This window comes from Aythya marila (genome assembly GCF_965140915.1).
Source record: "Aythya marila genome assembly, chromosome: 3".
Taxonomy (NCBI): Eukaryota; Metazoa; Chordata; class Aves; order Anseriformes; family Anatidae; genus Aythya; species Aythya marila.
The window spans coordinates 98,558,635-98,586,017 of record NC_139044.1 but is presented as its reverse complement, the minus strand read 5'-3'; the positions used below and the strand labels follow the sequence as shown (position 1 = coordinate 98,586,017).

General features: G+C 42.5%; 1 protein-coding gene across 2 annotated transcripts; it reads right to left on the bottom strand.

The window, feature by feature from the left end:
* Nucleotides 1-2,233: 2,233 nt before the first annotated feature.
* On the bottom strand, nt 2,234-25,494 carry TDRP (testis development related protein). Of its 2 annotated transcripts, XM_082755931.1 has the most exons (4): nt 25,244-25,494; nt 14,389-14,448; nt 7,758-7,861; nt 2,234-5,431 (listed from the first exon to the last, which is right to left on the bottom strand). In XM_082755931.1, exons 1-4 carry the CDS (start codon nt 25,361-25,363, stop codon nt 5,086-5,088), a joined length of 630 nt encoding a protein of 209 aa, XP_082612057.1. In that variant the 5' UTR covers nt 25,364-25,494; the 3' UTR covers nt 2,234-5,085. The 2 variants fall into 2 exon arrangements, with proteins under 2 accessions (XP_082612057.1, XP_082612058.1); XM_082755932.1 differs by lacking the exon at nt 14,389-14,448.
* Between the last annotated feature and the right edge of the window lie 1,889 nt (nt 25,495-27,383).

The following is a 27,383-nucleotide window of genomic DNA, read 5'->3' as shown; positions in this document are numbered from 1 at the left end:
GAGGGAAGCGGCAAGGATTAGGTCTTTATATAACCAGTGAGGTCTTTGCATAAGTGACAAAAAAATTAGCCTAAGCAGCTAATAAGGGACAAGCACAAAAAGAAAGCAAGTGATACTCCATATCAACTGTCTTGCACGTAAAGATTTAGTAGCAAAAATAAAAATTAGTATACTAAGGACAATATTTGGACTCTGGATAAACGAGCCTCCCTTCCTTTCTCCTGCAAACACATTTTTCTCTGTCTTTCCAACACCAGAAGCAATTAGCAGTGTAATCTCGTGAAGAATTACAAGTCTCCCAGACAAACAAGATGTTCAGAGTAACAGCAAGTGAGGTTTTCAAGGAAAGACAAGAAAAGCTGAAAACCACTGCTAACTTAAAGGAATGGTACTGCTTCAAATCTGTTATTTTCCTATACAACTCCAAACAAAACACCCGTTTCTCTGAAAAGGATTTCAACTCAACTGCTCAGTCAGTCTTCTCAATACTATGTGTTAGAGCTACCAGAAACCCAAATACCACGATTATTTTCAGTAGTGGGCAAACTAAGCTTACAAAACATAAACATCATTCACGTTTCTCTACAAAGAGTGATTTTTTTTTTCCAATTGCAAGTTCCTATTTCAAAATGCATTATTAAGCTTTCAATACTGTTATTTAGGTCTCTAGAGCATAAAAATTTACATGCCAGCCAAGCTTTTACTAGATTGTTATGGACTTGTAAAGAATACAGTAGCTTTCTTGCATCTCTCAGTCTACCAGGCACAGAATAGGAGAATTTTCTTCCCACATACAGAACAAGCATTCCTTTATTCTGTATCAGCAGTAAGGTTTTGTAAGTATCTTACAGAAAATTTTCCCTTATACTTCACTTGCTATTGTATATTTATTTATATTGTATATTTCATATCATTTTCTATCAATATTACTCCTATCCTTACTTTCTGGTTTTTCTCCATACTCCTCCTTACTTTGCAACTATAGAAGTAGCTTTTTTTTTTTTTTCCTTCTTCTGCTACTATGCTGGTTGCCCTTACAAGAAACGCAGTTCTGTCCTTTCCCTTTCTAAACTTCGGGTCATTGGCCTACTTGTCCAATTCCAAGTCTTGTACGGTGCAAAGCAGTCATGCTGCAAGAAGTTTTTTTTTGAGAGACAGACTAATCATAGAAGCCTTTGCAAATTATCACCAGTGACTAAGCCTTTTATGAAATTATTTGCATTCTTGATAAGAGCTGGGTTTGTTTCCCAAACACTCACACATTAGAGCCCAACTAGCAGGCATTCAGAGAAAAAATAAAAATAATAATTTAAAAAATGAGAACAGTTTAGATGTACAAAAACCAGCTAAATAGCATGTGCATTCATATTCTTTACAGAGATGAGACATACAATAGTTCTGTCATCTGACATTCATGTACATGAACAAGCATTTCAGAAAGTTTTGGAAACTGAGATAGACGCACTCAGAATTTGGCAGGCTCCTTGTCCAACCAGGGTCTGCAGATGTCCGTCCCCCCATTCCCCCTCACCTGCCCAGGTGTACAGCTGGCCCATCTGGGTACAGTCAGAGATGTCTCTAAACAGGGATTTTTCCCCCCAGGAATGCAACCTGCATGAATAAAATCTTCTCTTCCAGCTAATTCACCCGCCCTGGTAAGAAGTGTTTGCCTCAATAATCCCTGCTAAGCCTGTTTAGAGAGCAACAAAGCCTGTAAATTTGAGAGGAAGAACGAGAAGCTGACAATACCTCTTTCTACCTCTGACCTACGGGTACAAGCGGCTGCATCTAACTTTTGTTAGATGCCATGAGGACGTTCCAGGACGTGTGGGTCTCACCTCGTTATGCAAAAGGATTCCAGGTCCTCCGGTTTACATACTGCTAGTGAAATCTTTAGGAAAAAATCCTGCTCTGCCCAGGCTTTCGTAACAGCCAGTAAACCAAAAAAAATAAAAATAAAACCTGTTTAAACCAATAAATACCAGTTAAGCAAAACATATTCAGTCTGTCAAAGCTAACAAATTCTTCCCAGTATGAAAGCAACGGGTGGAGCTTTAAATTGAGGGTGTTGCAGGTTCTGAAATGGCATCAATCACCGCGTTCACACAAATACAGCTTCACTCCCTTTGCCATGTTCTGCAATCATGTAAGTAACATCCACACAGGTGGAAAATTCATATGATCAATAAAACAAAAAATTAAATAAATCAAAGAGTAAGGCATTTCAGTTCAAACTAAATCTTTATTCATATGGAAAATACTATTTTTCTTTTTGCAAATGATGCTAATAAATAAAAATACTCAGAAAACTTTGCTGAGAGTTAAGTGACTAGTTACAGCCACACAAAGCTTTTAATTCCCGTTAAAACCACGCCAACAATCATGCAGATTGGCTACGAGAAAGCAATATAAACTATATTTTTATTTTGTGCAATCTTATTATACAATCTCAATGCTATCTTCTTCTAAACCATTTCACAGAGATTGAAATGCAATTCCAAAACAAATAGTAAGGGACATATTCCACTCTTATTCCACATATGGAGCCGTGTATAGTTTAAGCCCATAAATGTGTAATGTAGTTAAGCGTTTAAAGAAGGTAAAAGAAAAGGGGACCCCGTTCTGAAAATTCAGACAAGTTTATAAACATAAGAGAAGAAAAGCTCATGCCGGTGAGTTCTCAAGACAAATACATTATCAAAGCATAACAATAAATTATATTAAATTTAATAATGTTCATCCTTAGAACGATTATTTCTGAGGAAGTATCACTTAAAAAGCACACCAAAACTTCCATCACTAAGAGTCATACCTTAAGTTTACATATCTCAATTTCCCACTTAGATGCAATTTTGTTTTATGCTAGACTTCAGCTTTGTGAGCATGTTCTTTGTCATAAACCTAAAAACAAATTGAAAAATTCTGCAGCTAAGCTGTGCATCAAACACATCATCAAGGTGAGAAACAGGCACTTGACAGTATAATGTGCAAGGCAAACCTTTACTGGTCACAGTAGAAACAGTTTCTTCAGGAGGGAAATTAAAAGTCCTCAGCCCACCTCTGAGAGCAAAATATCGAGGGCTGCCAGCAGATCTTTTTCTGTTCTTTTATGTCAGCACCAACATCCAAACTAAATACTAGCTCATGCCTTACAGGGTATTCCGTAAACTATAAAATGCAGCATACTTTACCCAAGAATCCTAATTCTTTCCTATAATTAACCTCAGCATATGTACTTGCCAAAGGCAAATATGGAGTTTACTCACAGACTAAATGATGCAGTATAAATGCTAACCCTTTCTCCTCTGTTAGTATTTTATTTAATATATAATGCCAATTTTATAAATACAAGTTACAAGATCCTGTTTTGTAGCCCAAAACAGCAACGCTTTTCTATACAAAATTAAGGACAATATCTTTTATCATCCTATTAAACAGAAAACAAACAAACAAACAAAAAGCCATTTTGCTCGTTTCCCTCCAGGCACATCTCAACAGGAATTTCCAAAGAATAGCTATGCAGAAGCCATAAGCCAGAAAACTACACATGAATTGGAGGAGAGAGGAGAAAGAGCGCTAAGAAAGGAATAATGTGGCAGTAACAGAAACAAGGTACAAGCTTAGAAGAAAATTGCATGCATCCCTTTTCATCAGCTTCTTGCAAAAATACGTTTGCAGGATTTCCATTAAATATAAAGGTATGTGTTTCTTTCTAAAAACGTTGATTTTCTCTCCAATGGTAACTTGGTCTTCCTATTGTACTGGCCATGCTGCTAGGCAGTCAGCAAGTTTTCAGTTCAGTTACACCAGATAAACAATCCGGAGAGAAAAGGCCTACTGGTCATGTTTGTTGTGGGACTTTTGGTTTTATGTTCTTCCATGAATGGTAAAGCAGCGTTTCTGTCGGTCATATAAATAAAGTGGAAACCAATCTGACATTGGCTGTACTAATAATGAGCGAGAATATGCTAGAAAGAGGCACTTTTAGTATTCTATATACACGTCAAATCCCAAGGTCAACACTTCGCCCCCTTTTACCAAAACTGAAAGCATCAGTAGCTAATAAGACAGAGCTTTATAACAAAAATGCTTCACGAGTTGTGTGCATGCACATACCTGTAATGGCTCAGTTATCCCAAAATGTCAGGGTACAGTTCAGTCACTGCTTACGGAGGGAGGAGTGGGGAAAGGACAACAGACAGTAGGAAATGAAAAAACTGTGAAACAGAGGTCAGCTACTGTAAAAATGAACGTTTGCCCTTCCATAAGAAGCAACTCATCCCTAGATTCAGGACTACAGATACCAAATACCAAGATCTTATACTCTACCCCCTACTGCTTTCCAAATTTTCAATCATTTTTATTTTTGGCATGACATGCATCTTAAAAACTGGTAAGCTTTGTCAAACAACATTCACTATAAAAAAAAAAAAAAAACAAACAAACAACAACTCTGGAAGACCCATTTGACCTGACTACTGGTGAAGTTCCTGTAATGGAAGGAATTACCTTAGAGTAGTATTTTCCCATTTCTTACACAGTACAGCACAGTGTGACAGTTGAGCATCTTGTGTGCACAAGCTGAAGCATATGCTGAGGCTGAAGATTTGGAAAACAGTCCACCAAGTATAAGCATTCTTCCTGCAAGCTACAGATCAGTATTCTTATTTAAAAAGGGACAGCATCAAAACTAACATTTTGAGTGACCCTCAAATACCAGGAAAAACCAGGACCTCGAGCTAGTGGAAGTTCCTACATAAGGCAGTCAAATTTACAACCAGTGTATACATTCACTAAGGAATTACTTCTTTTTTTTGGTAAAACCAACAATCCAACGTACTGCAGTCTGAATGTGAAATATAGGCACAAAATAGATTCTCTACTTTTTTCAGTGTGGAAAACATAGCTATTTAACAATGTAATAAGAAAATTTACTATTAGGCGAGCAAAAATTTGTAACAATCTGAATAAAACAAAGTACTGTATAAAGGTGCAATATTGAGCAGATTTGATTTTGGTTTAAACATACAAGTAAATCATGGAACCTTTCTCTTCTTATCTATAAAGAAATTCACATTACCAGTATCATTCTAGTTCTTCCCAGTTGTCAGTAAGGTTACCTTTGCTCTGACGTCTAATACTAACCAGCTTTCCAGCTGATTTGATACTCCACCTGGAGCTGTTTCCTGAACTGGCCAGGTTTGTGTACTTTGTGGAGCCTTTGGTTTCATCTTCCCAGCCTGACCAGGCTGTATAGTCACTTAAAGTAGTTGCTGCATCACTGGCAGAGTCAGCAGCAGTAAGCTGTGGTGGTTCCCATCCCTCAATCTCATCTGGTTTCCTAGATTGGACGTTCTGCTTTATCACCAAACTGTCCCAAAAACCTGTCTTCTTTTCTGACTTCATCTCTTCCTTTAGCTTTAGGTTTGTTCTAGAAAATAACAATGATGAGGCGATTAATTTCTTCATTTAACAATGTATGTAACAGTTATTTATAACATTCAATTAATGTTCTATAGTAATGAATGCTAAAATATTGCTTAATCAAAAAGAAGCATCTTGAATTTTATCCAAAGCTAGCTCTGCACATTCACTAAAGAAGTCAGCCACCACTCTGTGACAGCTCATCCATAATTGCTGTCTTCTGCAAAAACACCTTCCTATACACGTAAGGCTAAGCCCAGCAGAGTCTGGCAGCGATAAATCAGAACTAGGCTGAGTACGACCACTTCCTATTATCATAAACCTCACCTACCCCACAATGAATTACCTTTGGAACTGGCTCTGGAAACATATGAAGTATTTTAGCATGCATTAGAACAATTTAGGACTTCAGCCAAAACAAAGCAAGCACCAAAACCAAAAGTACGATAGTAGAAGCACTATGTAAATATTCTGTCTACCACCAGCTTTGAATACTCACTCATTGTTTTCCTCAGTTTCATATACCTGTTACGACCTTTCCAGTTACGTGTTATATCCTAAAATTTCTGATTTACAGTATTAGGACTTCAGGAAAAAAAATCCTGGTGTCTATGAAGATATGCACAGTACTTTGAACACAGTTGATTTGCATTTCTGAAAAGAAATCCCCAAATACCCTTCCCCCAAATAAGAAAAAACAACCCTTGTATGGTTGTTTCCCAACGTAACAATTTGTACTGTTTCCAAATCCATATTAGTTTCTCTCCCAGAGACATTTGAAAGGGTGCTCATTCATGATAATGTTTCTTATCTCATTAAGAACTTTCAACCTGAGTTATTTCATATTTGCAGTGAGGAGCATTTAAGATACAAAATGTCAAGTATTTATGCATAAGTTTATGTACCAGGCTATGTATGTAACCAAACAGCAGAACACAAAAGGCTGAATACCAGTGGTGAAACAAAAAACCTTCAGGGTTCAACAAGCTAAACAACAAATTGAAAGAATTACCTACGATTAGCATCCAAATTCTTTAGCCTCAGATAAAACAACCACTGAAATTTTACGAATATTTCTATTAAACAGCTTTTTCCCATCAACATAACATAACATAAGGATTTCGATACTATCATATTTAAGTAGAAGCAATACCTTTAAAATACCTTTACAGTGAGTTTTTCAGTGAATTTAGCATTTTCAGAATTCTCATCTTGCTAAAGCCAGTCACAGACTCCAACCACTCTTGTATTTTGTGGCTAGAGCACTTGAAAAGTTGCATTTTTCTTTAAAAATAAACTAAACATCAGGGCATATGATTATAAACTAAAAATACAGCCAATTTTCATAGGAATACTAAAAATCCCTTTCCACGTTTATGGGAACTCAGTTTTCATACTGTACCAGCTTTATTCCCTGGGTTATTTCATTCTTATCTTCAGCATAAATTGCAAAGGATCCTTAAAGGAATTTAGCATCTGAACACCCATAGAATTGTACAGGGAACTTTTGGGTAATTTAATCAAACAGGCTCAAAAGGAAATACGTGTATTTGTATTCTAAATGTTTTTATATCTACATGTACATGCATGCATCTACATATACACATACATATTGAAATATATGTATTTCAGTGTAAAATGTATTTCAATGTAAAACAGAAACAAAACATACTACGGCAAAGCTTTTATTTGGCTGAACACCTGCACTGCTGGGTAGCACGTTTCTGCCTGTTTGTAACCACGGTAATTAGGTAGGTGGGTAAAGCCTACATGTGCTAGCTGTAACAGCAAAACAGTCGATCCTGGGAAGAGGTCTGCCTCTTCAGGAACTAGCCACAGCAGCAGCAGCACTGCCAAGTGAACACTTCAGCTCCAACAGGGAAGGTTTGCAGAACCTGGTACAGGTACACCACTTAACCTTTTCAGGTGCAGACATGACTTCAAAAAGAGGGAGTAAAGCACGTAAAAAAGAGGAATTCCTAAGTTCAAATGTAATTAATCCTTAAGAGGAAAGGGGAATGTGGATGACCCTTTTACTCATAAACCTTTACTGTTCTACAATAAAAAAAAAAGATGGATTATGCAGCTAAATTCCCCCTTCTTTCTGATATACCTAAAAAGGTTAACAACAATATCCATCCTTTCCTAGTATAGCACGCACGTTAAACTTGCAATGAATAATTCTGAAATGCACATAAACCTTTCTCTGTGATTTAAGTTCCAGGAGTCAAACACTACTGATTTTCAGCCTCTGCCTTCACTGTTCTGCAGAGCTATTTTCTGTTCCAGTCTGTGTATTTTTTAGAGCAGGCAGAACAATCAATTGAACTCACCCTTTGGATTTTGGCGACTTGCATCCTGCTAGCAATTGCTGTTCATCATCCTTATTGAACATAGACGTCACTTCCTTCCAGCCCCGGAAACTTGCACCTTGAACCTATGCAGAGAAGCAGACACATCCATCAGTGTGTGTTACAGACTTCAGGCAGACAGCAGGGCTGCTTGGGTGGCAGAGGAGCAGCACCAGTCCTCCCTCTCTCGTGCTGTGCAGCTGGGAGCATGGAAGCTCTCTCATTTTGCACAGGAGTGGGTTGAGCGTCTGCAGAGAGAGCTGTAGACACTTCCTACCTCTGTGTAAACCAGTAAATCCGTACACAGCACTGTACTGTTCCTTCAGCATCTACCAATTTACAGCTCCATGGATCCCATGATGGGTCCTCTAAACCTTTAAGACATACTTCCACCACTTATTTGTGATTTCCAAAGAAAACACTGCCAGAATAATCCATAAAACAGCATCAACGTCCAAGTAGAACATACTTTGGTAATATGTGATACAACTGAGTCTGGAGTCAAAACATATTTTTGGAGTCACTCAGTTTGGAGTCTCCTCCTTGGAGATCTTCAAAAGCCACCTGGACATGGGCCTGAGCACCCTGCTCTGGGTGGCCCTGCTTGAGCAGGGGTTGGGCCAGATGCCTCCAGAGGTTCTCCCAACCTCAGCCATCCTGTGATTCTCCAAAAACTCACTCTGCAAAGCCTAGTGGATATAAAATGGACTAAGCTGAAAGAACCCCGAGATGTGCAACAGTAAAACCACAACTTCTGCCTACCACATTTAAGCCTCCTGTTCTAGCTTTGCCCTCACTGGTGCTGGCACTCCGAAGTATCTTTTCACTCAAGCGAAAAGGAGTGAAGAGCTCCCTCTCAGTAGTCTTCCCAGTGGTACCATACTACAGAATGCAACCCTAAGCAAAGGCAGGGGTGAAATACTTCTCTCCTACTTCAAGAAGCCTTCTTCTAGGTGCTGAAGAACTGTGATCTTTCTTTTTGACCATGGCTGTCATTCAACTGTCACCTACTAAAAAAATAAATAAATCTGCAAAACAGCCTGCTGCAATCCTTACAGCTGGCATAGTTCCAACTGTAGCTGCTGGTAGGTACAACCCAGGAAAGAGATCTTGATGCCACCATTCACTGAAACCATTAGTGTGACATGCAGCAGCTTCAACAGCTTTGCAACGTTATGAAAATATGAAAATACACTACTGATATAGCCTTCAAATATCAAGCCACTTGTAGGTCTTTTATTTTTATGATGCAACTGTCTACACAAAACTCAGAAGTAGTACTCCTGCAACTTTCAGTCTCTAAACATAGCTGACTAGCTCATATTCTCAAACTTTCAAAGTACTTTTTCCATGAGTCAGTGGACACGTGTCCACTGCTTTGAAGTTTACAGGATCACAGAGCCCTTAAGGCTGATCTCTGGAGATCATCTGTCCAACCACACTGCTCAAAGTAGGGTCAGCTTGAGCTGGCTGCCCAGGATTTTGAACACGTCCACAGGTGGAGACATCACAACCTCTGGGCAGCCAGTTCCAGGGCTTGACCACACTCAGGGTGAGAACATATTTTGTTTAATTGGAATTTCTTCCATTTTCGTTTGTGCCCGCTGCCTCTTGCACATTCACTGGGCACCACTGAGAAGAGTCAGGTGCCCAGTGGATGTGCAAGAGTGTTTCACATTCTTCCTACTGCAGAAGGCACCTGCAGAAACCCTTCTTGTTGCCCTTTCTTCCCCTCATCAGATGCAACTTCACACAGGTTTTGGCATTCCTAACCCCATCCCTGCATGCTCAGACAATGTCTTTATGTTTCACCCCCAACACTTGAACCTTCTGCCACGTCCTGAACACTTCCTTTTTATGCTTTTTTTTTTTTTTTTTTTTTCCCGGGAGCATTTAGTTCATCCACACAGGCCTCCTGTCACCTTTGCTTCTTTCCCTGGTTGACAGGCTAGACGATTTTGGGGCTTGGAGGAGGTGATCTTTGAAAATCTAACCTGACTGACAACATTAGGATAGCGCTGGGTGGACAGTCAAAACTCTAGGCTTTAAAAAAAAAAGAAGAAAAAAAAAGTAAAAATTTATATAAACAAAACAAGTAGACAAGTGAAAGGTCCATAAGAGACTGCAAAGAAACCAGCACAACTAAGGACTACAATTCTAACATCAGATGTTGGAAAGTCTAAGCCTTTAGAGGACCAGGTTGGCTGCTGCAGCCTACTACTCTTCAAAAATGCCAAACTTCTCAAGATGCCGTTTCAGTACTGTATGGAGTATGATTACAGACTGGTCTCATGCTCATTTGAGTATGGGAGCATGGAGTACCCCAGTCGGTACAGCCACTAATAAACTTTCTCCCCTGTCTTCCATTTTAGGTCGTGAAAATCTTTAGCACAAGGCCCTGTGCAATCACCCAGAAGGATCAGTAAAACTGAAATACAGACGTAAATTAAACCATCAATTGGCAGACTACTGAAAAAGCACCATCATCTTCTGTCCAAATAGGCATCTAAACGTCTCAAGCCCAGAGCACAGATTCTTCCCCTTCGGTAGATTAAGTCCCAGCTTACAAAGTACTTTCTTTACCATGAAAAAGCTGCCATTTAATTAGTGCATCTCTCGAAATTGGAGTACGAGTAGTCACTTCTAGAACATCGTGTAAAGGATGCAGTCTGTCTACCCCTGGTCCAACTGTCTGCTGTTTCTCCCCCTCACTCCCATTCCCTCCGCTTTGCCGGCGCTTCAGCATCACTGCCCATCTGTCAGATTCCTGGAGAGGAGGTTCACAAGATGGCAGAGCTGGTCTACCAGACACTGCTGCTGGAAAGGGCAGAGCCGGTCCATTACCTGCTCACATTTGTACTGCCTGCCTTATGCCATGGTTTGGTACTGAGGGCACCGGTTCAACTCCCTGAGCCAGCAGACATCTGAATCACTCATTTTTTGCATTCTTGTGGGTTAATGGTAAGAATCAGCTCATTAAAAGATGTCAATGAACAACTGATCATGGAGATTAGGGGCAACAGAAATTTCTTTTTGTAGCAGCAACTACTCTATCAATTCACACACCCTATGAAAATTACGGTCATCTTTCTTCTGCACAGCCTTGTATGTGCAGCGTGGCTTCCCCAAACTCACCCCCATCAGTTCATTCTACAAACTCAACCCTTACTGTAAGGTTTTCCTGCTTTGCTGCCCATATTCACACAAGCAAATCAAATATGTATAAAAAAATGTCTATCTACTAACTTAATAGATCAAGTACATCGGAAAGGGACAGGTCCCTTAAGTTGGAAGTCTCCTGTAAACTTGAGAGGCATTACTCCAAATTAATGACTTTAAGTATACCACTTTTAAGCACGCCAACAAATTCAGAAGATTGACACGACTCTCAGCCTCCCATACTAGGTAGACAGGCAAAGAGTATTACAGGAACAGTCAAAGAGTCTACTGGGAAGCAGAGAAGCACCACTAAGATGACTTTTCAGTTAATTTTACTGTCAAAAGCACATAATTCATAATTAAAGCTCCACTAGATGGCAAGAAGGTTCATGAAAAATTAAGCTAAAAGGTGACGAACAAGGAATACTAATAGTTGGTTATATACTAAATTGAAGAGTCCTAAAAGCAAACTGATAAAGTATGTTGCAAAAAATGTATCTTGACATACAGATGAACACATAATAAAGAAGACAACTGTAAACTCAACTGAAAGCAGCTAAATGTGCACGAACACATTGCTGAGGAGTGGGGGGAGAAGGGTAGAATTCAATCAAGTCGAAGAACGGTAGAAAGGATCTGGGACGTTATGTTAGAGGTATATGATAAATGGTTAACATTTCATAGCAAGTGATTAGAGTGTGTTTGAATATGACTCTAAAACGATAGTGCTTTCTGAACGGGTACTAGCACTTGCAATTCTGGTTAGACTTCTCTGTTTCTTGACTGTTGACCAACAAAGCACAGAAGTCACTCTCTGTGGGCTACAACAAGCCACATGTCAAGAGACTTAGCAACCAAAAAAGAGCAATTTTGAGCTCTGCATACCTGCAGTGAGAAGCAGCATGTTCAATGCCATTGTGTAGTTAAGCAGCTAATCCCTAAAAAGTCTCTGCTCAGCATGTACGAAATGAGATTTCCAGAAATTTATATTTTGGCCAAGTTTTTAGCAGACCTTCACAAATATTTTCACACAGGATTGACAACTGGTACAAAATCCTTCAGCAAAGTAGAGGCACTCCACGAAACACTTGCAGATTATTATTTTTTTTTAATGTAAACAAGAAGAATGGATTTTTCTCCCAACCTTGACTGAGAAGAAACAACTGTTTGTTCTGCAGCTTCCCTCCCTCCTCCCCCTGGCAAAATGAGGCGAAAATTAAAAGCCAGAGCTGGAATTTTCCATATAAGTACTTTACAGTTCAATAAAGTCACAACTAAGTGTTTTATAATAAAAATGTCAATCAATAATAAAAAAAATGTCAATCAGCTTTAATTAAAGAAGCGTTGTTTCCACATTATAGGAAGCCTATTCATAACATGCAAGAACTCAAATAACAAAGAATTCAAAATGGAAAAAAACACCCCCCACCCCTCAAAATTTGTCTCCCAGACATCAAAGCAATTAGAGAAGGAAAATTTCTCAACTCTGCTGGAGTACAGGCCAACAATTACTCTCTTCTGGGGTGCACAAGTTGAAAGGCTGGAATTTGGCCCCACTGGATTTCCCAGCATCTCCAATTCTGTTATTAGTGATTGAATTTGTTTCTCAAGAACAAAATTTGCCTCTTTTCAACAGCTGGCCTAATAACAACAGTAGGCAATGCCCCTGTACTTATAACTCCAGACCTCGGCACTTTGGTTGGCCCCAAGATGAGCTTAGCCAAGGCCCAAGGGGCAGCAGCGACATGAACACGGGTTCCAGCTTCAGCATTTCCCAGCACACCACCAGAGGGTTCATGGCTCCTCAGATGAGAGGCTACGAGGCTTTCTAACCAGCTACGCCCACCCTTCAGCTGAGCCGTGAAGAGGGAAGGAGAAACCCTTAGTGTTACAGTCAGTGTGAGCTCACTGCCAGGTGGGCAACTTCCTGCATGAGCAAAACCATGAGCATGTTTTGCATCTCCATCTCCATCCACTAGGACCAGCTCCCACTTGCACACCTTCAAACCTAGGTCAGAGGCTTTTCTCTGAGAATGGGAATTGGTCTAAAAGTCAGGCTTTAAGATCCCATTAAGTAACCTTTACCTCCCAAGAGGGCAGACATACCAAGCTCGCTTCTCTTTTCCTCAAGAGCTGCATTGTTCTTCACTGTGCTGTTTCAACATGGAGACTGCTTTATTCATGAAACACACATACTGAAAAGGCCACACATATAATTCATCAGCCTTTTATTAACATATTAAAGATTTCAGAAGTTGTGGGACACCACTGTACTGACAGCTTCTAAGAAGACAGAACAACCAAATGAAATACAGAAGTGCTTTCAGAAACAACAATAAAGAAACAGAAGATGCGAAGGATAAGGAGCTTTTTTTGTGAATACATTTTCAAGACAAGGGGATTTTGCTTTACAACAGAAAAACACTGCAGCTCAGTAGTTTGCCTGAGGACTTTTTTTTTTTTTTTTTTTTTTTTAGAAATCAAAACAGACTCTTAGCAAGACTTCCTGAATAACTGAGAAATGGACAAAAAAGTTCCAAGAAAAATTAGATTAATGTTAAGATTCTTCTCCTTAGCATACATCATCACCTATAATAAAATAAATAGTAGTTGATGTTTCCATCAAAAAGAACAAATATTTTCTTCTAAAAAGCTGAAAAGGATATAGTACAATTACACTTCCATTTTCAGTGAAAAATCATGCTGCATCTGAAGTAGAACAAAAAAGAAGTAACAGAGGCAGATGTTCACTTTATACATATTAATGTGAAGTCTTCTGTTACTCTAATGAAACTATTTTTAAATGCTTTTCTCTATACCTATGGAATTTCAAAACAAGCTCTAGCATATCATAACAACTTCCAGTTCTTTCATCTTCTACCAATGTATTTTAAGAACATAAAAAAAAAAAGTCTTGGACACACATCAAGGTAAAAAAAAATAAAAAATTAACTCAAATGCCTACTTTTCTGAAAGAGATAGAAGATAAAGTCTTTAATCTCTTGTGGTCAGAGAGCCAGTTGATTTACAAGCGTAACTGAATACATACAAAAATTTCACTTACTACTTGTGTTTTCAACACCTGTTACAGCTAATATTTAGTACTTCCTTAGATTTCACTTTAGTTATTCCCGTGGATTCTTATTTTTGCTTTGCTTTTTAATATGTGAAGGAACAAAAATGGTTAAGGTACATTTTTTTTCCCCAACAACGAAAGGAAATAAAGCAGCTTTCTAATTAACTACTACACTGCTATTATTACTTGAATGAAAAATCCACAACGGGATGAGGAAGGATCAAACATAATTATAAAATCATCAATAAAGTACATAAATATCCCCCTTAATTCAAGCTGTACATGATAAACAGGTAAGTTCCTAACACACACAGAGTGAACTATGGATGACACAAAGCATGTTACACTTCCAAAGAAGTATTACAGGTATTTATTTACCTTTGTTGCAAGTTGTGATACTGAAGACGGAACTTCATCGTGAAGAAACTGGTCTTTATTCTCAAAAGAAAAGAAAAGGGGGAGAAAAGATAAAAGAAAAAAAGAAAGGCCCATAGTTAGTTTCAGCTGGACAATTAGCAGTAACATATTTTATAGTATTCATGAATGCTTTTATTCTGTTCAACCCATCATAATAGAAAATTGACAAAATATGGTCACAGTGCAGAACTAAGCAAAGACCACTACTAACATACAAAATGTTATCAGAACTCCAGCTAGAACGATGCAAAATGATGTACCAGAAGTAAAAACATAGATTCAAACCCCTACCAATAAATAAATAAATAAATAAATAAATAAATAAAATAAAGTGTTCAAAAGAGAGCTCAAATATACCCTCATACAATAGTGATTTCCACACAATTAACATTTAAAATTTTAGTTTGAATCTTACATTACGAGTTGTGTCTATATATTATGGATCTACATTCATCTGATGAACGCTGTCGTAGGTGGTGGTCTGTGCAGTGCCTATAGGCTGGAGTGGGGCATCTTCTAAGACATTTCACATTAAAAAGCATTGCATTTCCTTAACTGACAGGCAAACCTTTGCCCACATTCCTTTCTCCTCTATTTTTAACTCAAGATTTCTGAAGAAAACCAGAGTACTGAAGATGACACTGAAGGCAATTCAATTAGGCAACAGTTCTGTCCATCTCTGAATTACACTGGTATCTCAGTGCACTCAAGCCATCATACTATCAACAGCTTCCTCAAGACACAACAAGATCAGTACCAGGAATACTTTATGGGCTAAAGAAAGATATGAGATGTGGGGCACAGTATACAGGAATTACACAATTTTCAACATTTTCAGTCTGTGTTTTAATGAGAAGTTTTTTTTTCTCTAGATATACAAATAATCCCCAAATACAGAATAAGAACAGCAATCTATAACTTAAATTATTTAACTGCAATTCCAAAGAAAACTGACAAAAATTACAACAGAAAGTTTTGTGGAAAGCATCTTTGAAGTGACAGATCCCCCAAATCCCCTGCAGTTACTTCTGTCCATTTTTTTTTCCTTACATCAGCCAAATACTGCTTCAAAAACCAAACCTGAGCAACTCCCTTTTCAACTACAGCAAATGCTAAGGAGTTGATACGCTCCGTGTTTTTAAGGTAACTCCATATAAACAAAAGCACAGACCTCTGCACGCACACATGCCAAGCCACACAAAACGCCCAGCTCCGTGACCGCGGTCACTGCATCTTCAGCATCGGGCAGAGGTGAGGCAGCCCGCAGGAGAAGCAGCAGCTATTCCTTGTCATGCAGGGGCCCGGATCCATCAGCTTCCTCTCTGAGAGACCACTTTGAGATCCCACGTGATTTTTTTTTTATGATATTAGGCAACAGTTCATATTATCCAAGGGACAAGGATGGCATCGGGAGCATTTCTAGAAGCAGCACAAGGACTGTCACACTACAGCTCAGCAGTAACTCTGCGCTGGAAATCATGATCTGCAGACAGATAGCTTGACTTGTTGGGGCAGAACACAAAGTCAGGAACTCCTATAATCATCCAAAATGAGAATATTGCTTCCCGGAGAGCTCACCAAGTTATTTAACTTCTGGATTTCAGCCAGCTGTCTTTGACACAGGAAGGTATTATTGTAGACGGGATACCAAACATGACAAAGTTCACATCTGTGCTGTACTCTAAAATTAAATTCAACTACTATTATTTTTTTTTTTAATTTAAAAAGCAAATCACTGGATCATTGGCAATGTTTTAACAGGAAATGCCACAAAAAATTGCAAGAGTTTTCTTGTTTCCCCTTAACACTGTCACCTCTCATTCTTTTGCATGAGGTCACAAACACTTCCTTAACGTGACGGTATCTCTGCTCTGGCACGGGGTTAAGAGCTAGAGAATATTTCAACTCATTTGTCCGAATTTTTACCAAAAAGAATAGAAAAGCCTCTATGAAATGGTAAGAGGAAAAATGATTTCAGACATCCAGAGCTGGCAAAGCCGCCAGCTGCAACAAGCACATACCCCATCTCCAGAACAGACACGTTCACACCTTCAGACCAGAGGAAGGACACCTCGCACTTCCACTCATCCAGCTCTGCAAACACCTTAGGAATGATTTTAAAAACATGACAGAGCATGGAGAAAAGATGGAAGCGTGAAGGCACACAGCCTCCAGCAAGCCAAAGCATGAGGAAACAGAAGTGTGAAGCAGCTTCCACAGCAAGCACCTTGTGGGGCTAGGGAGCACTGTCAAACTGGAACATCACCTTTGATAGAAGTTGTAATTCACAATAAATAAAAGAAGAAAATAAAAAAGAAGCAACCTTTTTGTCCAAGTGAGAGAGCTAGGGCTGTGTGTGTGTCTGTTAATACGTCCGTGTGTTACTGCTCATGGGCACGCAACGAGCCTCTACTGTGGGGTGAGGCAGGAGCTGACAGCAGCGGCACGCACACACGGCAGGGCTCTGTGTTGGAGGACAACACCAAGTTAAAAAGATGTAAAAGAGACAAAAATATATGAAAATTTCAAGAAAAATCAACTGTTGAGGATCAACTGCCTAAACTACATGTCTCAAGAGCAGAAGACCTATCAAGAGGCCAGGGACCCCTGCAGAAGGTCGGGATCTTTTCAGACCCCTTGCCTAGGGGAAGAGTTGCCCAACTGGTGCGCATCTGACGTCCATCCGTACGTCCCACGTGCTCGCGGTAACTCACAACTGAAACCAATCGAGTTTCAATCAGCCAGCACCAGTAGGTTTGAATTTAACCATCTCCGAGAGACGTGACTTCTACACATTTTCTGGAAGACCTCTGGCTAGGGAGAGCAGAGGGAAGCACGGCAGGAAGAAAGCGTGATGGGAGCACCGGCACGTTGGGAGACAGCCACAGCACACGCTGACTTGCGTGGCTTCATTTAATTTTCTTTCTTTCTTTCTTTCTTTCTCCCTCCCCTAAGGGGACAGCCAAATGTACAGGTATTTGTAAAGAGTGAAGATGAACTTGCTTTATGGCACTGCATAATGAACACTGTCACTGCGAACATTTACAAGCTACCCCAGCGTGTTTTGGTCTAAGTGGTTTACAATTACAACAATTCATTTTTTACTTTAACTTAAAAGAAAGACATGGACTGCATTATAGCGCGTGGTAATGAAATAGGCAACCTAATGCTCAGGCGAGTGGGAAATGCTGATCAACTTGAATAGCCTTCCAGTTCTGGCACGGGAATGCTGGTATGCACAGCGTGTTTTCCTAAGGAAACAAGCGCCCTTTTGTTGGACATGCTGCAAACCATAAGGTACTCAAGGGATTAATTCAACTAGCACACAAACCTTTTTGTACAGAGATCAAAATTGTAATCTACTTCCCTCAGCTTCCTTTGTGGTAAAGTAATTAATTAGTCTCCTTAGATCGTTCGCTTTAATAACTCGGTCCGAGAGGAGAAGTGCTGGACATGGAATAGTTAAGGCAAATAACAGCATCACCTCACCCTGCGTGCCCTTCTCTTGCTCTAGCACATGAAATGGCACATTATCGATTTTCTCTACCCAGTTGCGGAGCCTCCCTACCATACCCATACTAGTCGTCGAAGCTGAAGGCACGTAAGGATAAACAAGCCATTATTTTAAAAGTAGGTCTTTTCAGTCCTACTGACCTGCCTACTGCCGCATCTCATCAAGGACCAAGCGTAATTTAAAGGCTAGGTTATCGTGCCCGTAAGTGCAAATTAGAGTATAAACCACAAACATACAGCTTAAGTGGGAAAAAAAAAAAAACAAAAAAAAAACCACAAGCACTACCTGAAGAGATACGTGCCAGTGCAGAATTTAACCCAACTCCCACTATTCCACAACCCCCCAGAGCAGTTCAGCAATAGGAGATGGCTAAGAAAAAAGAAAAAAAAAAATCACTCAGGAGATCACACACCTGAAAGTTAACCTCTGAAGCTGGAAAGCTTCCCAAAGCACCGACTACAAACCGAGAGGAGAACAGCTTTGTGGACATGCCCGGCCAGAGGCGGCGGGCTCACGCTGAGAGAAGCGGATCACAGCAGCAGATCGCTATCTCGAACTGCAGCTAACAAAAGCACCAGTTTCCTTGGGCTGGGGCACCCCTTCGCTGCAACATCAAACGGCACAGAGACTACAGCAGGTTATTAATGCAAAAGTCGCTCCACTTATCTAATGTGGGATCTGAATCAAAACCAATGTAAATTGCACTCTGGCGTAGGTAAGGAGGAAGTTATCAGCAGATAACTGCTGATGGGACGCATTTTCTCTGCTGTGCATAAACACACCTGGAAAATTCAGTGTGTGGATACACGCCTTCTGCCCAGTAATGAAACTGAGGCGACCGTGATCGCGTTTAGATGGACAGAGAAGCAGCTATGCTACATGTATTTTCTACGTACTCTTAACATGGCTGAGAGATAAAACTGAACTGTTTTAAAACAGAAACCGATAAAACTGAACCCAAATGCTCACCCAACACCGAATGTGCCCTCCGAGGAAGCGAGGTTTGCAGCCTGGACAGCTGGAGGATGCACTCCTCGGTCACACACAGCTTTCTTTCACACGAGGCAGCGTGTTCCCAACTCCCATGCTGAACCGTGAACTTCCTCTGCTCCTCTCTTGCAGAGGAAGTCTACACTAAGATCAAGACCACTTCATTAGCGCTGTCCATATTTCATCTGCTGCTAGATCTCACCCTTCCATTTCTGTGTCCCCAAAGCAAGCGAATGAACCAAACCAACCATCTGGGCAGCTAGTGCAAATTGAAAATTAATATCACCAAAGAAAAATCTTAAACCAGGCATTTCTCAAGAATTCCTTGATATTTTAAACTGTTTTATCTCCTCTAAACAGAACAATTTGGTGCTCCAAATTGCTCATCGAACTCAGAAAAGCTCCCCCATCACAACAACCACCAGCCTCAATGCCACTGTGTCTGATGGTGACAGTGACTCCCACCCCACAAGCCTCCTCTGCCACGTGGTGGCAAATTGAAAGTAATTTGCCCACAGAGAAAACACCAAAAATAAGTCTATTAAAGTGTACTTTCAGCTGTTCATTCACTGCTTCTTGTTCCACGCTGCCAGCTTTAAGAGGTCCAGGTGACTATCTCGGATCCAGCAGACATCCCATCCAACATGTCCTAAAATGCTTTCATCCCTCTGGTCCCAGCCTGCTGTAATGAACGATTATCCTCCACATTGACTGGGAGATGAAAAACAGATTTCCTATCTTTTCACCTTTTAAATTACTATTAAAACCGCAAGAATCCAAACAAAGATGATGTTTTCTCCTTCAGCATCCGCAGCTGTCAAAAGCTTGTTTAGCATTTCCACAAACCATTCCATTCAACCATTTATTCCTCAGTTATTGCTTTGCATTCCTTCACATTTTAAAGCAGGGCATCTAGATTATTTCCATATTTTTATCCTGTCAATTGATACAAATGGCAAGAGTTACTGGAGAAGATTGATTTCTGAATGTAAGTATTTACATAAGAATACTTTTGTAGTTGGGCATTTTATCGACATTACAGAAAGAAACATCAGAGCAGCAGATGCCTGTGCTCGGTGTTTCTACATCAGTGCAGGAGGTTATTCCATGAACCATTCACATTATCGTGTATCTCTGTAGTAAGTCATTATGCTACATCTCACTCAGACTTTGCTTCTTGTAACAGCTTTGGAAGGATGTCATTAAACACCTTAAAAATAATTCAAGAAACTGAGCTCATTAAGATTTTACTTTTGCCCCGCTTTAAATATTACAAATGTGCTTCAAGAACTGGAGACAACTGTATTAAGACCGAAATACCGTCAATGTCAAAGCCGAAATGAGGAAGGTCAGATAATCAATTTGACTCGAATTGCTGCAACGATTTGAATATTCCAATGAAGTTTTCCATTTTAATGATGTTTCTGTCTGAAAATTTCTCTGACAGTCATTTTTTAACAACTTGTCCATGCCAGGACTTCACATTTGCTGCTTTCTGATCCCAAAAACAGGCCAACTGGTGGTAGCTCAAAAGACATTATCTGACATACAATTTTTTTTATTCAGTCACGCATGGCATTTGCAATTAAATTACACATCCCTCCCAGAAAAAGCTCTTGCATGAGTAATGGCAATATTTCCATAGTATAGTTTCTGCAAAACAGGTTGAAGGCTTTATTTTTGGTTACACCGCAAAGGCACTGCTTCCCTCCGAGATGCTGCCTTCCTCTCCGCTTGGAGACATGGAAAATCTCCATCACCTCTGCTGGCAGTGCCACAGCCCTTGTGCAGCCTGACAAAACACTTCTGGTTAGGCAAGGAAAGAAACTGTAGCCTTACTTTACTAGTAAAGATGTGAGTGCATCGATTGTTTCACAGGAAGAATGGTATTTTGGTTTGTATGTTAATGGCACACAGTCCCTGTGACTCCAGGAAAGCATGGCTTTAGCAAGGAAGGGGATGCGCTAAGAAAAACCTTGAAAGCAATGCCAGAAACCTGAATGTGAATGTTCTGAGAGGAAGGGAGGCCAGCTGAAGAAAGTGAAGCAGGAGGATGAGGATGACGGCAGCTTGATGCCGTGAGCAGCAGCCAGAGTATCAGCCATGGGACTTACTAGGGGTTTGGGGAAACACAGCAGAGGTATTAGGGCTGAAGGAGAAGTAACCACCATCAGGATGGAGAGTGGGAGTCTGCGCAAGAATTTCAGCTTCTACACAGAAAGAAAAATAATAATAATTAAAAAAATAAATATATATAAAAAAAAAAGCTGACCTGGACTTTATAGAGGAAGCAGTGGTAAAGTATTGGGTACTTGAGTATTTGAGCAATGGATGTAAACCACAGACAGCCTTCAGCTTACAGGCTTCGCTGAGAGAAAAGGAGGGACGCTGATGTTGCCTGCAGCAGGAGGCCACCAGAAAATGGGCACCTTGGAGGACTTCTGGTGGCATGAACAGACACAGGGCAGGAGGTGAGAAGCAGCAGCCCGGAGCAGGGTCAGTGGTGTGAAGCTGGCAGGATAAATCAGAAAGTGAGGTAGCTCAGAACTAGAAGAAAAATAAAAAACGAGAGCCCAAAGCCCCACAAGGCACTGTCAGATCCACAGGGCTCCGTGAAGGCCGTGAGAAAGACAAAGGATCCAGCCAAGAAGCTACTGAAGGATGAACATGACCAGGAGGAGGAAAAGCAAGAAAGGCAGGCCAAGGGGGAGTCCTCGCTGCCGGGCCCACGATCTAATGTTCAAGAATGATGACAGAATACAGGTGATGGATGTCAGCCAGGAAAATGTCACCGAAATGTCACAAGAACGACTCTGATGAAAAGAAAAAGCAGGCTAGCATCGAAGAGAAAGTATAAAGGAATTAAAAGAGTACTGCAGGCAAAGCCTGAGACGCATTTAAAAGGTTAGGAAGTGAAGGGAAGACATTGGCTGGATTAACACTTACTACTTTTTTAATTAAAAACCAACACTGCCACCACCACCACCAAAACCTCTCATTCGGTGCTCTAGCAGACCCCACGAAACGCTGCGCAGCTCCCACCCATTCCTTCGGGGCCCGTCTGAGTTCGCCTCAGCCCGAGATGAAAGCTGGTACTGAAACGGTACGGAGCCTCAAACGCCTTAATTAAAGCAGATAACGAAAGATCTGCATACCCAGCTTTGAGACAGCCCCCGAGCAAGTCTAAACAAAACTCAGCATCAAACGTGCCTTTGCACATTGAATGCCTTTGAATACGACCAAAAACACGATTGGAGGAGAGCGGGTCAAGGCTAAGGATCCGAAACATTTCACGGGAAAGGCAACGCTGCCAAAGATGATACTCGGTTTACCCCGATACCCACCTGCCACCCTCACACACAGATATTTGCTACAGCTGAGCGCCACTTTACGTAAGAGTTGCATGGAGTATCGACACATCATTGACATCTCCGAGGGCTGATTAGATTACAGCAGGCTTTAATCAAGGAGAACCCAGCAGGACTGCCAAAACATCGCCTTGCAGAAGTCACAACCAAACATTTTTCCCATTCCAAAAACACAGCTACAGTTCGAAACATAATGAGCGTATTACAAACTGGACGCAAGTTTGGCATGCAGCACCATAAGTTCCAGGCGTATTTTGGGAGAGAAACACAAGACCCACGTTAATTTCTTTTTATACACGTGTACTACTTACATGTATTAAGTTGCCTTCTTGCATTAATTGTAACTCTAGCCAATAAAGAACCTTCACCGCATAAACGTAAAATATTTATGCTCGGGAGCATAAATTAAATCTAACTTCTATGATTCAGTCTAAAAGTGTTTGATCTAAAACAAAAATATACAATTCACACACTCACGTGCACAAGTACAGTTTCAGAACTCACTTGTCTTTCTTATCTCAGGAAGCAGCTTACTATTTTAAAGAAGTGTTAACAATTCAATGCACTTCAATGTATGCAGAAACTCCTGCTGAAAAGCGGCTAAAGGCTGACGGTTCCCTCCCACTGCAATCTTCATCTTCTGAACTTTGTTTTTGTTCTCCCCTGGAACAAAATCAAACCGCTCGGTACTCCAAAAACCCAGAACCATCAAAACCTCTGGTTTTAGATAATACTAAGCTCTTCTATTTCAGAAAGTGAGCCTATGAACTTCTACAAGTTCAAATGTCTGCTTGAGTAAGGCCAGATCAGCTTTCCATATCTAAATACAATTACTAAAATTTCTGTGCAGCAACAATGTTTGTTGTTTTTTCAGTTTCTGTAGCCTAATTCTCTGTTGCTGTCTGCCACTGCAATGTCCTAATTATGAGGCTGTACAAGAAAGAACTCCTTCACTCTTCCTCAGCTTGGAGCAAACAGCATACAGCAGCATAAATCAGTCACAATGTGATGATGACAATTAGTCTTCTGTTTTACCAAATGACAGATCAGAACAGAACCTAGAGGAAATGAAATCAAACAGTAAACTTCTGCCCAAAATCAAATGCCGGGCTTTCTTAATTCACTAAAAAGCACTCCAGCAAATTATTTAGAGCTTGCCCTAGAGACAGAAAACCGGGGAAGCCCTGGTTGCTTTCCTCCTGGATGAGGAAATCCTTCATTCATAGCTCGGGCAGGCTGTGCCACACAACTTCAGCAGGGCAGAGGGGGCTGAGAGTTTCTCCGTGGCATCACGACTGTCCCCCAGGGCACAGCCCTAAGCAACGTGGCTGAATCCCCCTGCACTCTGCTGTGTCCCGCTCCCTTGTGATCCTAGGACCAGGAGCAAAAACAGATCCTACAACCAGGAGCAAAAACAGGTCAGAAACTGCAAAGGCCCATGAACCTTACCAGCTCCAACAAGCTTAGCAAGTACTTTACCTTACCCTTGAGACCCAAGCGATGTTTTAGAAATACTGTACCTACATCTGACCTAGATGCTGCCTTTGGTAGATCAACAAGAATTAAAAGGTTAACCAGGTGATCCTGCTTTTCCATACAGTCCATCACGCCTTAAAGTTTAAATAAACTCTACAATAACTACTTTATTTTTTTTTCTGAATTTAAAAATGAAGCAGACTTGACTCAGACAAAACAACTAATAGCTTATGGTCTTCATGACAGCTTCTGGGCTAATCTAGGCTCCAGCCTTGCTAACTTTCCTGAATCATTTGTCTTCAAGAATATTTCATTTAGTGCCTGGGAATGATTTATTTTCCCCTGCCATCTCCTACACCAAAAAAAGCATCTTTTATTTCAGAGCCATTGGGAGCAGACACTGTTGGGAGGAGGAATGGAATTTTATGAAAATTGATGAAAACTCAAACCTTTTGGACCAGAAATCATCGCCATTATAATCTGAGACCTCCCACTAATGAAAGAGAAGCCCGTGCTTGTAAAGACAACGGGACAAAATCAAACAAAGCCCAAACAAGCCTCTGTTGCTAAAGTTGTGGATAAAACGATGGCAGAATTGTCAGGATGACAGGCTGAAGAATCACCTGCTGATCTGGGGGGGGTTTGGTCAGCAGCGTCTGAGGGGTTTGGGGTATTTGTGGGTGCCGAAGAGAAGCAGCGAGCAGTCCATGGGATTCACTGGAAGCGTTTGGTTGGCTTGGGTGGGGGAGGCAAGGAGACAGGAGGTCAGCAAGCCCAGGAGGGCTGTGGACAGCAAACCAGCAGCTTAGTGAAAGCAGGGGAAGTTTGCAAGCACCTGAGGGTAGGAACCGTGGATGGAGAGAGGGGAGGTGTGTGATGAGAGGCTGCAGGAGATACATGGGGCCACCTCCAGCCCCGCAACCCCTTGAAGGGGTCTCCGAAACGCAACTCCTCCTGTTACAGGAGATCCCATTTGTCTACGTGCATCTTCCCAGGGACGGGGCTCCTGTGGCCACAAGCAGGAGAGAGGCCGAGGCCGGGCAGCACCGGGGCTCACCCAGGCGATTGGGGCTTCCGAGGGAAGAACTGCTGGCAACTGGGGAGGCTGCTCCTCATCGGGGGCCCCGTGCCGGCAGCCAGCACCCCAAAACCCAGGCAGAGGGCGGCTGTGCAGGTGCCCTCCGGCTCTCCCAGCTGAAGCGCTGGGTGCTGGCTGGATGCTCCCACACGAGACCAGCGGCTCCCACCCGGAGCTGCAGCCCCAAAAATCGCCCCCCCTCACCCACCCTCCCCGCCCCAAACTTCTCCGCACGCACCTGCAAAGCCGGGAGCCGGCCGGGGCGGTGCCAGCCCAGGGCCCGGCGGGGGAAAACTGATTACTCATGTGGCCGGAGGGCCGGGCAGCGCCGGGCTCCGAGACCCCAAACCCGTCCCCATCCCGGTCCCCGTCCCCATCCCCGTCCCCTACCTGCGGGGCCGCGAAGGCGGCGGCGGGCGGGGGCGGCGGCGGGGGGCCGCGGGGCCGCGCCTCGTCCTCCTCGGGGGAGTCGTCCAGGAGAACTTTGCTGCTCTTGTTCAGCTTCCACATGGCGGGCGAGGGAGGGAGGGAAGGAGGGGAGGCGGCCGGCCGAGGAGGGGAACGGGGGAGCCGGGAGGTGGCTCCGGGCCGGGCCGCGCTGTCAGCCCCGGGGCCGGAGGAGGAGCGCTGCCTGCCGGGGCCCGGAGCCCGCAGCCCGGAGCCCGCCCCCCAGCCCCGGCCTGGCCCCGGCCCCTCCTCGGCGGCCGGAGGGAGGGGAGGGGACGGCAGCGCCCCGCCGCCCCCCGCCGTGCCCCGCCGCCCCTCCTCACCTGCCGCCTCGCCCCGCCGCCGCTGCCATGTTGGCGGAGGGAGGGAGGGAGGATGGCGGCGAAGGGGGGAGCCCAGCGGGGCTCTGCCGTCGCCGCGGCAACCGGGCCCGGGGAGCGCGGCCGAGGGGGCACGGAGGGGGACCCGGGGGCGTACAGGGGATGGGGACGCGCTGAGGTGGCCGGGGCCGGGCCCGGGTGCTCCCCCCTTCGTCCCACGGCAGTCACCCTACACCTACGTGCTCCATCTCACTGCCCCACAGTACTGATCCTACATCTACCTGCACTACAGCACTGACCCTATATCCCTACCTGCCCCATCTCACTGCTCCACAGCACTGACCCTACACCTACCTGCCCTACAGCACTGACCCTATATCCCTACCTGCCCCATCTCTGCTCCACAGCAGTCACCCTACACCTACCTGCCCCACAGCACCAACCCTATACCCCTACCTGCTCCATCTCGCTGCCTCATGTCAGTCCCCCTACACCTACCTGCCCCATCCTGCTGCCCCACAGCAGTGCCCCTATAGCTCTACCCATCCCACCTCAGTGACACTATACCCCTACCTGCCCCACCTCGCTGCCTCACAACACTGACCCTATACCCTACCTGCCCCACCTTACTGCCCCACGACTGCTGCTCCCCTCAGAGCAGAAGACTGCTGGTGCACCCAGCCCCAAGCCCAGTAGCTCCCAGTTTGGTGGCCGAATGGCCCGACGTGGACGTAGCGCCCTTGGCACCAGCTGCTACTTCTGACGGTTCTCGTTTTGTTTTTAAACAGACAAGCTAGCATTACTCTGTAAAAATCCCCGCCCAGGCACTCATTTTTCCATTATTCCGAGTTAGGGTCAGGTGCCCAAAGAACCATGAAAGTGCTCTAAAAAGCCATTGCTGTTTTTTCTGCCTGCTTGTCATTACTCCCAAGTTTTCCAGCGAAAGGCCATAACCCTCATGCACTCCTCATGCATCACGGAAAGACGTGCAAGTCCTTCCTTGACTGCCTGAGCATTTTGGGGGCAAAACGGCAGCAATTAGGCAACAGCAGTGCTTCACCTTGCACATTTTTGGCTGCAATGTGCTCCTACCTGCTTAGCTGGAAAAGTGCTGACCTCGGGTGGAATGCCAGCTCCACATGCTCAGCATGCATAAGGGACATTGCTTCAGCTTCATCCCAATGCTATACGATCACCCACAGAGTCAAAGTTTGCAAATCAATAAAAAAACACTCTCACAGAACATCCTTATCCTGTAACTTCAGAGGCATCATCCTCGATCAGTGCAAAAATGAGATTGTAGTACTGATTAAAAAATTCTGTAATGACTAAGGAGTGCCCTGTAGGTAACTGTATTTATTACCTAACCACACAAAAGGCATGCGCTTCCCTTGAACCCGAAGTCACAGAATTTACTCCAGCACAGTTCTAGCCCTCCTGCCTGAAAATGAACTTAGCAAAATAATATTTTCATGTGGAAAGCAAACATACCAATGTTGGAAGTACTGGAAAAGCCTTTAGTTTTATGGTACATTTCTAAAAATCTTTATCTCATTTTCAGTCCCTTCTCCTGCAAGACTAAAAGCTATTAAGAATGAAGCCCAGATTTCCATTTTCCATCCTGCATTAATATTAACCAAATCACAAGAGGATAGGAGACGAAACACATTCTTAGTTATTAAAGACAGATCAGGCTTAGCATGAGCTTCCTCTAGAAGGCCAGGTCAATTTATAACTAGTTATTTATCTTCTCACTCCTTGTT

Coding starts and splice junctions, on each gene's coding strand:
- TDRP (XM_082755931.1), bottom strand. CDS start 25,363: ATGTGGAAGCTGAACAAGAGCAGCAAAGTTCTCCTGGACGACTCCCCC. Junction 14,449..25,243: donor CCGCCTTCGCGGCCCCGCAG/GTAGGGGACGGG, acceptor TTTTCTTTTGAG/AATAAAGACCAGTTTCTTCA. Junction 5,432..7,757: donor AAGTCGCCAAAATCCAAAGG/GTGAGTTCAATT, acceptor GTTATTTTCTAG/AACAAACCTAAAGCTAAAGG.